This window comes from Meles meles, chromosome 8 (assembly GCF_922984935.1).
Source record: "Meles meles chromosome 8, mMelMel3.1 paternal haplotype, whole genome shotgun sequence".
In the NCBI taxonomy this organism is placed as follows: domain Eukaryota; kingdom Metazoa; phylum Chordata; class Mammalia; order Carnivora; family Mustelidae; genus Meles; species Meles meles.
In genome coordinates, this window is record NC_060073.1 from 104,876,527 (window position 1) to 104,890,586 (window position 14,060).

The 14,060-nt window shown below is 57.4% G+C and overlaps 1 protein-coding gene across 4 annotated transcripts; it reads right to left on the bottom strand.

Moving 5' to 3' along the window:
- Nucleotides 1–130: 130 nt before the first annotated feature.
- NLRX1 (NLR family member X1) lies at nt 131–12,230 on the bottom strand. 4 transcript variants are annotated; one of them, XM_046016845.1, is made up of 10 exons: nt 12,131–12,230; nt 9,778–9,905; nt 9,168–9,237; nt 8,646–8,734; nt 7,486–8,105; nt 6,308–7,129; nt 2,649–3,244; nt 2,340–2,426; nt 1,412–1,663; nt 131–997 (listed from the first exon to the last, which is right to left on the bottom strand). In XM_046016845.1, the coding sequence occupies exons 2-10, from the start codon at nt 9,845–9,847 to the stop codon at nt 646–648; spliced, it is 2,958 nt and encodes a 985-aa protein (XP_045872801.1). In that variant the 5' UTR covers nt 9,848–9,905; nt 12,131–12,230; the 3' UTR covers nt 131–645. The 4 variants fall into 4 exon arrangements, with proteins under 4 accessions (XP_045872801.1, XP_045872798.1, XP_045872799.1 ...); XM_046016842.1 differs by having other exon boundaries at nt 11,724–12,214; XM_046016843.1 differs by having other exon boundaries at nt 11,712–12,214.
- Between the last annotated feature and the right edge of the window lie 1,830 nt (nt 12,231–14,060).

Consider the following 14,060-nt stretch of genomic DNA (forward strand, 5'->3'; position numbering starts at 1 on the left):
TTCAGCCCTCACTGCCTCTGAACCTAGTGCCCGAGAACCACCTGTAACAGAATGTGGTCAGTAGTTTACCAGAACGACCAAACACAGTACCCCTTCCTGAAAGCACCAGGCAAGGAGGAGGCCACAGTCGGTGGAAGACACAGCTTTTTAATGGAAGCAAGGCACTGCACAGGGCCCTTGGAGCACCTGAGCACAGGTAGGTAGGGTGGTGAGGAAGGAGGTGTGAAGGGGAGAAGGCACCAACACGACTGGAAAGTGGCAGGGGGCATCTTGGGCGTCCTGGACAAGCAACAAGGCAGAAAGAGCAGGTCCTCGGACAGCTGGAAGGCTGCACCTTTGGCAAAGGCGACTTAAGAAGTGCGCCCCCTGGTGGCACAGTCAGGGGCTCCCAAGAGCAGAGAGGCAAGGTTGGTAGTTGCCCCAGGACAACTGCCGGCTTGAAATCTTTCTCAGTCTTCTTCTTGAATGGAGAGGCCTGTTCCATAACCCTGGAAATTCCAGACCTGGAAGCCACGGATGGACTTGCCCTAGGAGAGCAACTGCCACAGGTGTGCTCCTCCCTTTACCTCCAGCCCCAAAGGAGTCTTTCTGCAAGTAGTAATGCAAACCAGGAGGCCACAGAGGGAAGGATCTTGGGGCCAGGGGTCACACCGCTTGGTGACTGCTGCCCCTGCTCCAGGTTCCAGAGCCTTCCAGCTGCTCCAGCAGGACCCTGACCTCACCCTCCACTCGCAGCAGCTGGGCCTTGCGCCAAGGGTTAAGGGTGGCCCCTCGGCTGTCTTCCAGATCACGAAGCAGAAGGTCAAGGTGGCGGCGGACACGGCCCCGATCCCAGCTGTTGAGGTTCCGCTGGATTTCACTAAGGATCACCGACCAGTATTCGGACACCGCTGTCCCCTCTGTCAGCGACACCACGACCCGAGCACCCCCTTTAGCAGTGCCACCCAAGTCCCGCAGGGCCTGGCGGCCCTCTGAGCTCAGCTCATTGAAGTAGAGGCTGGAAGAGAGAGAAGAGAAGACACCGCTCAGCAGAGTTCTGAGACAGAGGACAGAGGGTGCCGGGCGGGGCGGAGCAGAGAAAGAATTCTCCTAACTCATCCCCTGGCTATGGAACGTAACAGGGCAGGTGTCTGCGGTGAGCCAAAGATGGGGGTGGTGGCCAACAGGAGGCAGGGATGACACCTGAATTCAGTAGGACCAGGGACAGTAAGACGGAGCCACCAGGATCCTAAGAGAAACAGTAGTAGGGGACCAGGGCAGGGGAGGGGCCAATCATAGAGGGGCAGGTTGGTTCAGAAACCAGTCCACAAAGATCCGTGAGAAGGCAAGGAGAGAGGGCAGGCCCTACCACAGGAAAAAATCAGTGGAGACCAGGAGCTCCTGGCTGGCGGAGGGTGGGGGTCAGACTTACTGCAGCAACTCCAAGGAAGGGTGGTCCCAGGCGGCTTGCGCCAGGGCCAGGGCCGCCGTGTCGCCAGCACCGTTGTAGGCCACGTTCAGCTCCTGTAGCTGTCGATTCCGGTCCAGCTGGGTGGCCAGCAGCTGCAGGCCCTCGTCCCCGAGGCCCGTGTGCAACAGGGACAGGTGCGTCAGCGAGCTGTTCCCCGCCAGCCCCTCCACCAGCTGGGCCACACCAGCCACCGTCAGCGGGTTGTTGGACAGCCTATAGCCACATGCACCCCGAGGAGATGATGAGGGCCTGTGGCAGGGACTTGCCTCGGGACTTGGACCCAAAGGACACACAGCCTGGGGTGGAGGGGAGCCCAGACACAAAGAAATGTGGGGGATGGGGGAAGGGAAGGAAGAAGCAGGGGGTATGGCACACTGCAGGGGAGGGAGAGCAGGGTGGGAGCCAGCTTCCCCTCCTCCCTTGACTCCCCACTCTTCATCATTACTATTCCTCCTCTTTCTCCTTTTCTTACCTCCCATGCAGAGGTCCCTGCCCCAGGGCCCTCCCCCTTCTCATTCACCTCCCCTTCCTCCAACCAGGCTTCTGGGCTCCTAGTAAATCAGCCAGCACTTTGGAAGCACCTACTGAGCACCCAGCATTAGGGTCATCCTTGCGAGGCAACAGGGAACATTCTGGGAGGGCATCAGTGGCACTGTAACCAGGCAACCAGCCTGAGTATTATCCCGCCCCCCCGCCATTCCTGGAAGCATTGTTCGTCTACCCTGCTGCTCGCACTGGACCTAGGGAGAGGGGGCAGGCCAGGGTCTAGGCTCCCAGCCCCTCTACCACAGCATGGGTGGGCCAGCACCAGGCATGAGCTCACCCTTGACCTCAGCCTGCCACCAGAATGGGGAGAACTTCCCTCCAGCTCTGCTCCCGAAACACTTACCGCAGGGTGGTAATTTGGCACTGGTCATGCAGCAGCAGGTCCCGGAGGACACTGCAGGCTTCGGGGCCCAGGCTGTTGAGCTGCAAGCTGGAACAGGAGGTGGCCGGAGGGGAGGGGAGAAGCAAGGAAAGGAGCTCAGCATGGAGCCCGCCCACCCACGGTGTCCTCCCTCCCACTGCTCATCACCTCCACACATACCAGACTTCTTCATCCCACCCTCTGCTCCTTCCTCCCCACCTCTGGCCTCCCTAGCACCTTCTCTTCCAGACCCTTCACCCCCAATCCCCACGAGTCTCCAGGGGTCCTCACCCCAGCTTCCGAGCACGCAGGAAGACAGGCATGAGTGTGTGCAGCCCAGCAGGGTCCAGCTGACAGGAGGCCAAGTTCACCTCGTCCAGCGCATGCCTCCCGCTGCCCAGGACGGCCGCCACCACCGTGCACTTGACGGGCGTCATGCGCACCCCCGCCAGGTTGAGCTGGCGCAGGGAGCTGAGCACCTCGGCGGAGAAGCGCTGATTCTGGAACTCGTAGTGGAAGAAGAGGTGGTCAAGGAGCTCAGACGGGGGCAGCACCTGCCGGCCCAGCTTACCCAGCTTCTTCTTGATGGCCTGGGCGTTCTCCAGGGCATCCAGGGTCTTGATGGGGCAGCCGAGCTGAGCCAGCACGGCCCGGTTTTGTGCAGAGAGGAGCCCCCCCATGAACATGGGGAAGAGCTCGAAGACCTCGTCCTCGGGAGGCTCGTCCGGGTGCCGCCGCGGGCCCTCCACGCCCAGGATACTGGCACCCATCTGGTCCAGGACGTCATCGTTGTAGTAATCCTCCTCTCGGAACATCTCCAGCACCATGGCCTGGGCCACCGCCTCGCGGCTCTTACCAAGCACGCGCCCAAACACTCGCGGCACCACCTGGGAGGGCACGCAGGGAAGGTGCTGTAGCCTCCCGCCTCCCGCTCAGCCTTCGAAGCTCAGCCCAAGGGGCCGCTCTCCCTCCCTGCTCCGGCCTCGCCATCCCTCTCAAACCGGCAGCACCGTTTGTCTGATCACATTACCCCCCCCACCCCCGTAGCATCTGCTGTGGCTCCCCACTGCCCATGTGGAATAGAAAATGGGTCATGATTTGGCCCCAATTTGACCTTTCCAGACTCCCCTCTCAACACTTGCGTCATACCCTCGTCATACCCTCAGGCCCTTAGGAAATTCTTTTTCCCCAAATGCCCCAGACATCTGCAAGCCCAGTGGTAGGAAGGCACTAGCATCTGCCATGCCTTTTGTTCCGTACCAGGCTAGATGCTGTGAAGACACGTACACCCTCCATACCCCCTCGGTCATCCCAGCAACGATGACTGGCTTCGCTCCTGCTCCTTCCAGGCCCTGCAGGATCTGGCCCCTGCCAGCCCCACTGTCTCCTTCTACAGACCTCTCACACTCACGCACTCTGCTTCTGGGCTTTCAGCTTTTCTCATTATTAGGATTTTTTTTTTTTTTGGACAGTACCACAGTTCTCTTCCTTCAAAGCTGTACTCTTCCTGGGGTGATGTCCTCCCCATTCTTCTCCCAGTAGTAGGGGATCAATCAGTCCTCCAGGAATCAGAGTAAACGCCCTTCCTGTAGAGAGGTTTTCCCCATCCCCCCCACCACCAATCCAGCTCCCCCACTTACACACCTTCACAACACTAGCACTTTGCTCTCCAGGCCCTTAGCACACCTTTAGATGACATGGTTATGGTGACCTGTTTGTGTTCTTCCTGGAGGACCAGAAAGGGCAGAAACCTGGGGTTCTCTTCACTGTTTCTTCCTCAGACTCTAACACAGTGCCTGGCACACAGCAAGGGCTCAAATACGTGTTGGAGAAATTAATGTCTGGGTTTGGGACATCGGCTCCCGGTCTTGGGTTGGGGCTGAAAAGCAAGAAGGGGCCCAGACCTCTGGCAAGGAGCCACGAGGCTATTTTGCGGCCTCTTCTCTAATGACTGACTGGTTTTGGTTTTGTTTTTTGTTTTGTTTTGTTTTTCACATTTCACAGGTGAGGTTCCTGCCATGGAGATTCAAGTGCTTCTCTCTCAACAGTCACCTGGTGACAAGATGAGGAAACGTCACGTGGTGAAGCGGAGTCACTAGGGCTAAAGAAACAGACGGGACTAGTCCTCTGCTAGGCAGTGCTCCCTCCCAGAGGGCCCGGAGCTGTGGTGCTAACCATAGGGTGAACCCTGTCAGGAGACCACAGCCTCTCACCGTGATCCAGAGCATGCAAGCCTGTCCTCACAGGGCTGGGCTGGCCTGAGCCATGGCCATGCTGAGCAATGAATGGCCATGCCCCCCCCCACCCCTCGAGGCAATGGTCGCAGAAGGGGTAGGCCACCTGAGCCTGTTTTTGAGGTTTAACAAACACTGAAATAGAAACTTCCTATGTGCCGAGTCCTGATGATGAACACATTTAATCCTCATATTGGGCCCATGATATACATTGTATTATCCCCATTTAACAGATAAGGACTTGGAGGCACAGAGAGGTTAAGTAACTTGTTCAAGATCACATAGCTAGGAAGCGGCAGAGCCTGCATTTGAACCCACAGGGCTGGATTACCAAATCCCTGATCCTAATCCTTATGCTTTGTTGCCTATAAAAAAGGAAAACTTGTTAAAATTTTGCCAGCGCTGACCAGGGCTCTGCTGCCTCAAGACGAGCTACCGAAACATTCCTAGAGAGGACCGGGTTACCTAGCAAGGCACAGAAGCTGAACAGCAATATCCATAATATATCAGCAGGTTTAGCTGAGAGAGCACAGGGTTCAGAATCACAAAACTAGGATCTGGACTCAGAGCCTAGCTCTTCTGCGATCTGAGTGACCTTGGACAAATTCCTTAGCCCCTGTGAGCCTCAGTATCTTTATCTAAAAAGGAATCATAATAATATTTCATTTATGAGCCACTGAGAGACATTACCAGAGGGTGCCTCCTTCCTCCCCTCAAAACCCTAGCACATCCTCCCTGTTCAGAACACAGTCCCCGGCCTCGTAATTGGGATCCTGGAGCAGGCCTGCACTATCCTAAGCCAATTACCAATGCCATTTATCCTCCCGGTATAAGTGAATAAAATGGCATCTGCTTTATAAACTTGTCTCTGGTGATCTTGTTAGGATGAGTCATCATTCCCAGAGTCCAACCACCTCTGGGGGAACAGATACAGCGGAGTTTCTGGGGTCCACAAAGCAGAGCACAGACCTCGGACTGTAGCGACTCCTGCCTCCCGCCGACAAAGACGAGGAAGAGAAGCACAAAAAGACAATCGTCATTAGGGTCACAGGACTGTGAGGAAAGGCCTTGCACCCTCGCATCCTCCAAGCCAAGTCCTGCTCGGCCTGTGGTTTCTCTCTCTCCCTCCCTTGTGTGTCAACCCCATGAAAAGCCAGATTGCCCAAATCTGAAACCAGGGTCAAGAAGAGGCTATGCGGGGCGCCTGGGTGGCTCAGTGGGTTAAGCCACTGCCTTCGGCTCGGGTCATGATCTCAGGGTCCTGGGATCAAGTCCCGCATCGGGCTCTCTGCTCAGCAGCGAGCCTGCTTCCCTCTCTCTCTCTCTGCCTGCCTCTCTGTCTACTTGTGATCTCTCTCTGTCAAATAAATAAATAAAATCTTTAAAAAAAAAAAAAAAGAAGAGGCTATGCAGGGCGCCTGGGTGGCTCAGTGGGTTAAGCCGCTGCCTTCGGCTCAGGTCATGATCTCGGGGTCCTGGGATCGAGTCCCGCATCAGGCTCTCTGCTCAGCAGGGGCCTGCTTCCCTCTCTCTCTCTCTCTGCCTGCCTCTCCATCTACTTGTGGTCTCTCTCTGTCAAATAAATAAATAAAATCTTTAAAAAAAAAAAAAAAAAGAAGAGGCTATGCAGGAAGTCGCAGTGGTCTCCTGGGAGGGGAGCAAGGGGTGAAGGGGGGATACAGGGGCGCAGACAGCCTGGCGCGCTCGGGCTGTTACCTTGAGCAGGTTGAAGAGCAGAGGCAGGGCTCGCAGGGGCAGAAGCTTGGCCATGATGCCCAGGACCAGACTGACGTCCTCCCCGACACGGCCCACGAGCTCGGCCACCTCCTTGCCCACCCGCTGCAAGGTCGTCTTCCGCAAGCCCAGCACAATGTAGAGGGCGGCCAGGTACTCCTGCATGGCGGGCACGGTGAACACAAAGGTGCCCCGGTGCCCTGGCTCCACACACGGAGCCAGGAAAAACCGCAGGGCATCCCGGCGGAAGACATGCAGCAGCTGGAACTCTTCCTCCGTCTTGAGGCCGGCTTCCAGGCAGCCGCGGACGTCGTCTTCGGAGAAGTAGGTCTTGCGGGAGGACACACCCTCGTAGGCCAACTTGCCCATGGTCCGGGCGGCGTAGGCCATGAGGGACAGGTTGGAGGGATCAGTGCTGTCCAGCGTCTCCCCGCTGAAGTTGAGACGCAGGAAGCTGGTGTAAATGCTGGTGAGGGTCTGCCCGGGCGGCGTGGGGGCGTGCAGGAAGTGCAAGGTGGCACACACCAGCCAGCAGTAGGAGGGCAGGAAGCAGGCAGCGGCAATCTGGTGGTGCCCCTCCAGGTTGCGGGACAGCATCTCCACCAGGCTGTCCCGCTGAGCCAGCGTGGCCGAGATCCCCGCGCCCCCGGCGCCTGTCTCACAGTCCGGCTGGTTGAGGCGGAGCTGGAAGTAGAGCTTCTGCAGGTTGGTGTCCGAGAAGCCACAGATCTCGCCATAGCGGCCCACGTATTTGCTGGGGATTCGGCCGACGGCAGAGGGCCGGGTAGTCACCAGAATGCTGGCCTGGGGAACGCACGGTTGAGGGTTAGGAAGGACCTCCATGTCCTGACTGCCTCACTCCTCGGAAAGTCCCCACAGACCGAGCGTCCGAGGATAAGGGTGAGCATCGTAATTCTATGACTGAGACCCAGCTGGGACCCGGGATCTAATCTGATCGGGACAGCTCTAGGAGGGAAGGAAACAAGTTCAGGGAAGTTAGGGACTTGCTCAAAGACACACAGCTGGGATGTGGTCAGGCAGGTCTGAACTGGTAGAGAGCTGGTGCTCCCACACCAGTAAACACGTGGGCTGGGGACACCAAAGTCCTTAGGGGACAAGTCAGGGGCAGTGGTGGCAGGGTGGGTGGGGAGGACACTCACCTCGGGCAGCATGTATTTGCGCAGCAGGTTGACAACGATGGCAGCTGGCGCCTCTGGCTTCTCGGGGTCGCTGCAAAGCCCTGTCCCCGCTAACCGGAAGTCGAGGTTGAGCCGCTCCAGGCCGTGCAGGACAAAAAGCAGGCGGGACCCAGCAGCTGCCATCAGAGGCAGGATCTCCTTCAGGGACGTGTAGCGCTGAGCCACAAGTTGGCACAAGGAGGCTGGGGCCGAGCCCAGGGAGGACAGGTCCTCGCAGGAGAAGGGGACAAGCAGCTCGAAGGCCGGCAAGCGCCCGTAACACCAGTCCAAGACCATCTTGCGCACCAGCGTGCTCTTCCCCGTGCCCACTGTCCCGTACAGCACCACTGTCTGCACCCGGCGCCCACAGGCATCGGGGTCAAAGAGCTGGGACAGGGCCAGTGGGGGGAGCCCAGCGGTGGGGTGTTGGTGCTCCAGGGCCAGCTGTGCTGGCGGGCGAAGCAGCTCATCTGGGGTGCTCTCGCGGATCACAGGGTCTACGTGGACCGTGTCCAGTGCAAAGGTCGGGCCAAACTGGCGCTCTTCTCTGGGCAGCCGGCTGAACCACTCAGCCAGATTCCAGCGGTGGCGCTCGACGGCTTCTGGATGGGAGGCAAGGGGAATGGGTCAAGGAAAGGGGCAGGAAGGTACAGGAGCTTAGGGCTGGTCAGGCCACAGAGTAAGACGCGCAGCACCAGGACACAGAGACCTAGGATGGGGCTGTGTATATAGGACTCTCCCGGGAAGTTTGGAACCCCCCATGGCAGAAAGGGGCAAGCCAAGAGACCAGTAACACCAAACCTGGGTTGAGCGGTTGTGTGGTTGTCTGTGTGCAATCTCCACTTGCCTGTGAGACCCAGTTTGTTGGGAGTCGGGACGATGTGCCCCTCCCAGTGCTTTGTGCATGGCAAGCGCGTGGGTGTGCACTGTACAAGTGTTGCGGGAAGGGAGACATGGGTGGGTGGACAATGGGGCGACAGGGGAGGGTTTGCCCACTGACGGATGATGGCAATGGATCCTCTCTGCCCCCTTCTTCCTGCCTTCTTCTCCCTCCAGACCCAACTCCCCACCTCCCCATCCCCTGCCCCTGGGATCCCAGCCAGCCCCTCCCCTCAGGCCGACTGAGCAGTCAGTCCCTTTACCCGATGCAGAGATGCCCTGGAACAACTTTCCACGGCTTCTGGACGTAGGACCACTGCCTGCTGAACTTCCATGGTGACGTGCAAAGGCCCTGAGAGCAAGAAGAAGGAATGAGCTGGGGCTTGGCTCCTGGGCTCAGCCTCTGGACAGGCTCAGAGCCCAGGCCCATCTGAATTGCCGGACTTCTCGCTTTCCGAGATCTAGGCCTGACTCTGGACACCCAAGTTGAGAGCCTTGTCTGACTCTCATACTCTTCCCGGGGACGGAGGTCTCGCCCCCTGCAACTCAGGCTGGCCACTGCCAGGCTCCACCCACTTCCCCCACAGATCCTCCCTCTGGCTGCCCACTGTCACTTACACTGTAGATAAAGTGACCCAACTTCCTCTGAGGCCTTGCAGCTGACCCTGTACCCTCCTCACTCCCAGAAAACCAACCTCACCCTGGGGGGTGGGAGTCAAGTTCTTTCCAAGTCCTGACCCTTCCCAGACTACTGTGCTGTGCCCAGATGTGTCCCGAGGCCTCACCTAGGGAGCCCAAGGGGCAGCTTCCCTTTAAAGGGCCAACTCCAGTGGATCAGGAAAGGGATTCGTTCATCTATACAGAGAAAGGGAAAGAAAGAAAGAACATTGAGATCCCACCCACATTTCCCCACTGACACACAGACTTCATATCTCCATCAAATCTCCCGTCACTTGTTCTCATCGCATCATGTACTGCCCCTTTGTAGCAGTTACTATGTAACTTTATATCTCGTGTGATTATTTGATTAACATTCGCCCCACGAGAGCAGGGACCACATCTGTTTTTGCTTATAATGCCATACTTAGAAGTTAGCACAAGGTCTGCACATAGCACGCATTAATAAATATTTGCCGAATGCAAAATGAGATCAGACAAGTGATCCTAGACTTCATGTAGCTACAGGGACCCTCAAAGATCATCTAGCTTGACTCCCTTAGTTTAGGATGAGAAAAAGGGAACCTCAGGCAGGTGAGGTGACTTGCCCAAGGCCAACAGCATGTGAATCGCAGAGCTAGGGCCACAACACCTGGTGTCTGGATCCCTGCTCTCTTGGAGACACCATCTGGACTCTGAAAGGAGAGGCAGAAACAGAAAGCCCTGCTTCCAGCTCACCTGCAGACTGGAGTGCTCCTCCCAGACCAGAGCCCCACGAGGCCCTGGGCAAATGGCGACCCCACCTCATGGTACAGAAGAAGGTCAGAGCTCAGGGCAATTAGCACGCCACCTTCTGTCCTGTTCCTCTGCAAGAAGACTTGTGTGAAGGGACCATACACACACACACACACACACACACACACACCTTCCCACCCCTACCTCCCTGTGAGGCCGCAGAAAGGTCTTCCTCCTCAGGGAGCATCGGCCCTTTCTTAAATGTCAGCAATGCTAGTGCCCTGACCTGGCTGGCCTTCGGACTGACTCCCTCTCCTATATCCACCACTTGCCGGATGCCATTTTATTTCCTACCACCTCTGCGTCTCCCGCTGAGCTTCCACAGCTGCCTTGCTCCTGAGTCCCAGCCCCGGTGCCCTGCTGCTTTATTTAGGTGTCCCTTTTTTTTGCTTGGCGGCCAGCAAGCTCAGATGAGTCCTGTGTTCATTTTCAACGGCTTTCCTGAACCTACATTTTCAAGTAACAATAATCCATTCTCCTCTGTGTTTTTCCCCCCCAGCTATCAGGTCCTGTTAGCTGAGTTTTAATGATTTTATCATCTTATCTTCTCTGTGACTTTTATGCCAGCTGCCTTTGAGGTTGGCATAAATAATAAATAAATGAAAGAATGAACTTCCTACTTGACATCTCCATGTGGCTATCCTGCCCATGCTTTAAGCTCCGCACAGACATTCTTCACCAGCTTCCCCTTTTTGTTCCTTTACTGCCGGTCTTCCCAATCACACATTTATACTAGGAACCTGAGCTCTTGGTCTTCAAACCCTTTCTCCCCTCCTTCATGCAGCTGCAACAGTCCAACTGATCCCTTCTCCCAGTGCTTTGCCAGCCTGGTCCTATTGCATGGTCCCTATGCCCTTCCTGTGCTACCTTAGGCCCTCTGTGGACTTCTAGGGACCCTCTGTCTCCTTCCCAGCCTCTGCCTGCAGTCTCCTCGCCCCACCTCATCGCAATCCCTCACTCCCACCACCCATCACCTCCCTAAAATCCTAGGTTACCTATAGCGTCCAAACCCCCTCCCTGCCCACACAAGCTATTTTTTGGAATTTGCCCCCAACCTGTACCTCATTTGCCAGTCTCCCCAAATTCATGCTTACACTTTTCTGACTTCGTTTATACACTTGGACTTGGAACGGCCTTACTCCCCAATCAGAACGCTACACAATCTTTTAAGACCCTGCTCAAAGGCCCCCTCTCCCAGGAAGTCTCTCCTGATGCCCCTTACATTGGAGTGCTGCTATCCTCAAGAGCAGGACAGGCCCTAGGGAAAATCGGCTGCCTTGAGCCCACCCGCCAGCAGGACCAACCAGTGGAGGGGCTGGGGCTGGAGAAAGGTGAAGAGAGGGCCCTGGGAAGCTGGGAAAACCAGCTCAGTGGGATCAGACCGGCTCCCTGGCCACTGCCTCAAGATGGGACTCACCGCGGGGCGCCTGGGTGGCTCACTGGGTTAAAGCCTCTGCCTTTGGCTGGGGTCATGATCCCAGTCTCCTGGGATCAAGGCCCACAAAGGGCTCTCTGCTTGGTGGGGAGCCCGCTTCCTCCTCTCTCTCTCTCTCTCTCTCTCTCTCTGCCTACTTGTGATCTCTGTCTGTCAAATAAATAAATAAAATCTTTAAAAAAAAAAAAAAGAAAGAAAGAAAGAAAAAAGAGATGGGACTCCCCGGGCGGTGGGGCGGTGGTGAAGGCAATTTCCAAAGTCACCAGAGCTCAGCGGGCCAGAGAGGAAAGGAGGGGGCGCCGCAGGAAGGGTGCAGGGGCTGTGCTCCCAGGGGTCCAGAGCTCCCCTCCCCCCTCCACGCGCGCACAGACTGGGTCCCAAACAGCTCTCCCCGTTCCCGCTGGCTTCAGAGCCCAAGGAGGGAGGCGGCCGGCATGCCCACCGCTCAGCGCACCCGTTTGGTCCTCCGGGTCCGGGGGCGAACTCCCCGCAGCACGCGCGCCCAGAGCTGCGGCCCGGTCGGGGACCAGGGGCGGCGGAGCCGGTTGGGCCTTCCTCCGCCGCTGCCGGCGTCTCTAGCTTCCTCCCAGAGGCCCCGGCGCCGCGCGTCCCGCCAGCCCCGCCCGCCTGCGCGGAGCCCGGCACGTCCTGGCAGCCGGCGCCGGCCGCGGGCAGCGGGCAGCGGAGAGGACAGCCAGGGCGCTGGCGACCCGCGGAGGCAGGGCTCGGAGACCGGGGCGGGGATTTCACGGGCCGTCGCGAGTCGCGCCCGCCCTCCGTGGCCGCAGCCCTCGATCCAGGCGGGTCCCGCCGCGCCCAGCGCCCTCCGCGGGTGACCCCGCTCCAGGGCCAGCCGGTTACCTCCCTTCCCGGGCAGGGCTCGCTGCTCGGCCCATTGTGCAGATGGAGGAGCTGCGGCGCACAGGGGTGACCGGACGTGCCCAGGTTGACCTGAAGTGCCTGGGGTTGACCTAATGAGGAAGTGGCAGGGCGGGAACTAGAAGTCCCTGCCTGGGTCCTCCTACCTTGGCACCCCCACCCTGCCCCTCCTGAGCCACCTACTGGTCCCCAGGACATTCTTCCCGCGGTGCCTCTTCACCCCCTCAGCCTACGTCCTAGCAGAGATCTGAGTCAAGGCCTTGGTGGGTCCTCCCTCCATACCTGGCGCTCTTCAGACCCCCAAACCTCTGTGTGTGGCTTCTGGTCACTTTGACCAAGAAAGGAGCAAAAATGGGGGCTGAGGGAGAGCTCCCACCCCAACCTGCTCTTCTTGTCTAGCACCCAGTCACGGCCTAGCCCTGGGGCTTCCTGGTCCCCAGAGCCCTCACCCTCATCCCTCTGCTTCCACACAGGGCACACCCAGGGCCCACGTCACCCGTGGAACAGCCACCACCGCCCACAACCAGGGCATGCCCCACATGCAGACACAGGTGTGTAGTGTGCACTGAGCAGAGGTGTGCAGTGGGGAAGCTGTAGAGAAGCTCCTCAGGGCAGGGCTGGGAAGAGGGCTTTGTGATCTCTACTCCCCATCCAGACTGAAGACAGAGTTGATATTTCATTTACACTTGAAGGCGTGTTCATTCACGGAGCTCCTACTGAGCTACTGAGCTACTGGTAGAAAGACGCCTGGGTGGCTCAGTTGGCTAAGCGGCTGCCTTCCGCTCAAGTCGTGATCCCAGCGTCCTGGGATCCAGTCCCACATTGGGCTCCTTGCCCGGCAGGGAGCCTGTTCTCCCTCTGCCTCTGCCTGCCACTCTGTCCGTCTGGGCTCACTCTCTCTGACAAATAAATAAATAAAATCTTTAAAAAAGAAAAAAGAAAGAAAGAAAGAAAGGCGAGCAGGGTCCAGACCGTAGCTTCCCTCCAAGTAGCCCAAATGATGGTACTTCAGAGGCTGATGGAAGGAAGCCTTTGGAAAGGCTGGGAGAGGAAGTTACTGATTCTGGAAGAGGAGGTGACATTTGACTCTTAAATAAGTCTGGGAAGGGGTGGGCCACGGAGGGCAAGCACAACTCAGGGGGACAGCCCAGGAAGTTCCCACCCTCATCCTGCTCCCTGTGGATCCCGGCTCCTGGGTGGCTCATTTGGTTAAGCGTCTGCCTTCAGCTCAAGTCACCATCCCAGGGTCCTGGGATCAAGTCCAGGGATCAAGTCCTGCGTCGGGCTCCCTGCTCCTTGGGGAAACTGCTTCTCCCTCTGCCCCTCCCCCTACTTGTTCTCTCGATCTCTCTGTCTCTCAGTAAATAAAATCTTTAGGGGCACCTGGCTCAGTCAGTTAAGCGCCTCCTTTGCCTCCAGTCATGATCCCAGGGTCCTGGGATCGAGCCCAACGTCGGGCTCCCTGCTCTGTGAGGGAGTCTGCTTCTCCAGCTTCTCCTTCTGCCTGCTGCTGTCCCTGCTTGCACTCTCTCTCTCTCTGACAAAGAAATAAATAAAAGCTTTTTTAAAAAAAAATAAAAAATAATAAAATCTTAAAAAAAAAAAAAAGTCTGGGAAGAGAAGGGCATTTCCAGACAATAGAGGGACGTTCTCATTTTAAGAGAAGCTCTGACAGGGGAGTAGAACGGGATGTGGAGAGGGGAGGGAGATAGAGCAACGCTATGAGTGGGGTCTCAGGGTGACATTTCAGACCTGGGGGTCTTCTGGGTTCATTCCACTTCCCTAGCCATGTGAAACAGGCCTCCGGCTACAGTTACTGGACAAGGCTCAGAGCAAGCTGTTCCCCTCCCCGCCCCCAGTGGCTTTGACAGCCATGGAGGCTTTATTAATAACATATAATTTGACTGGCCTC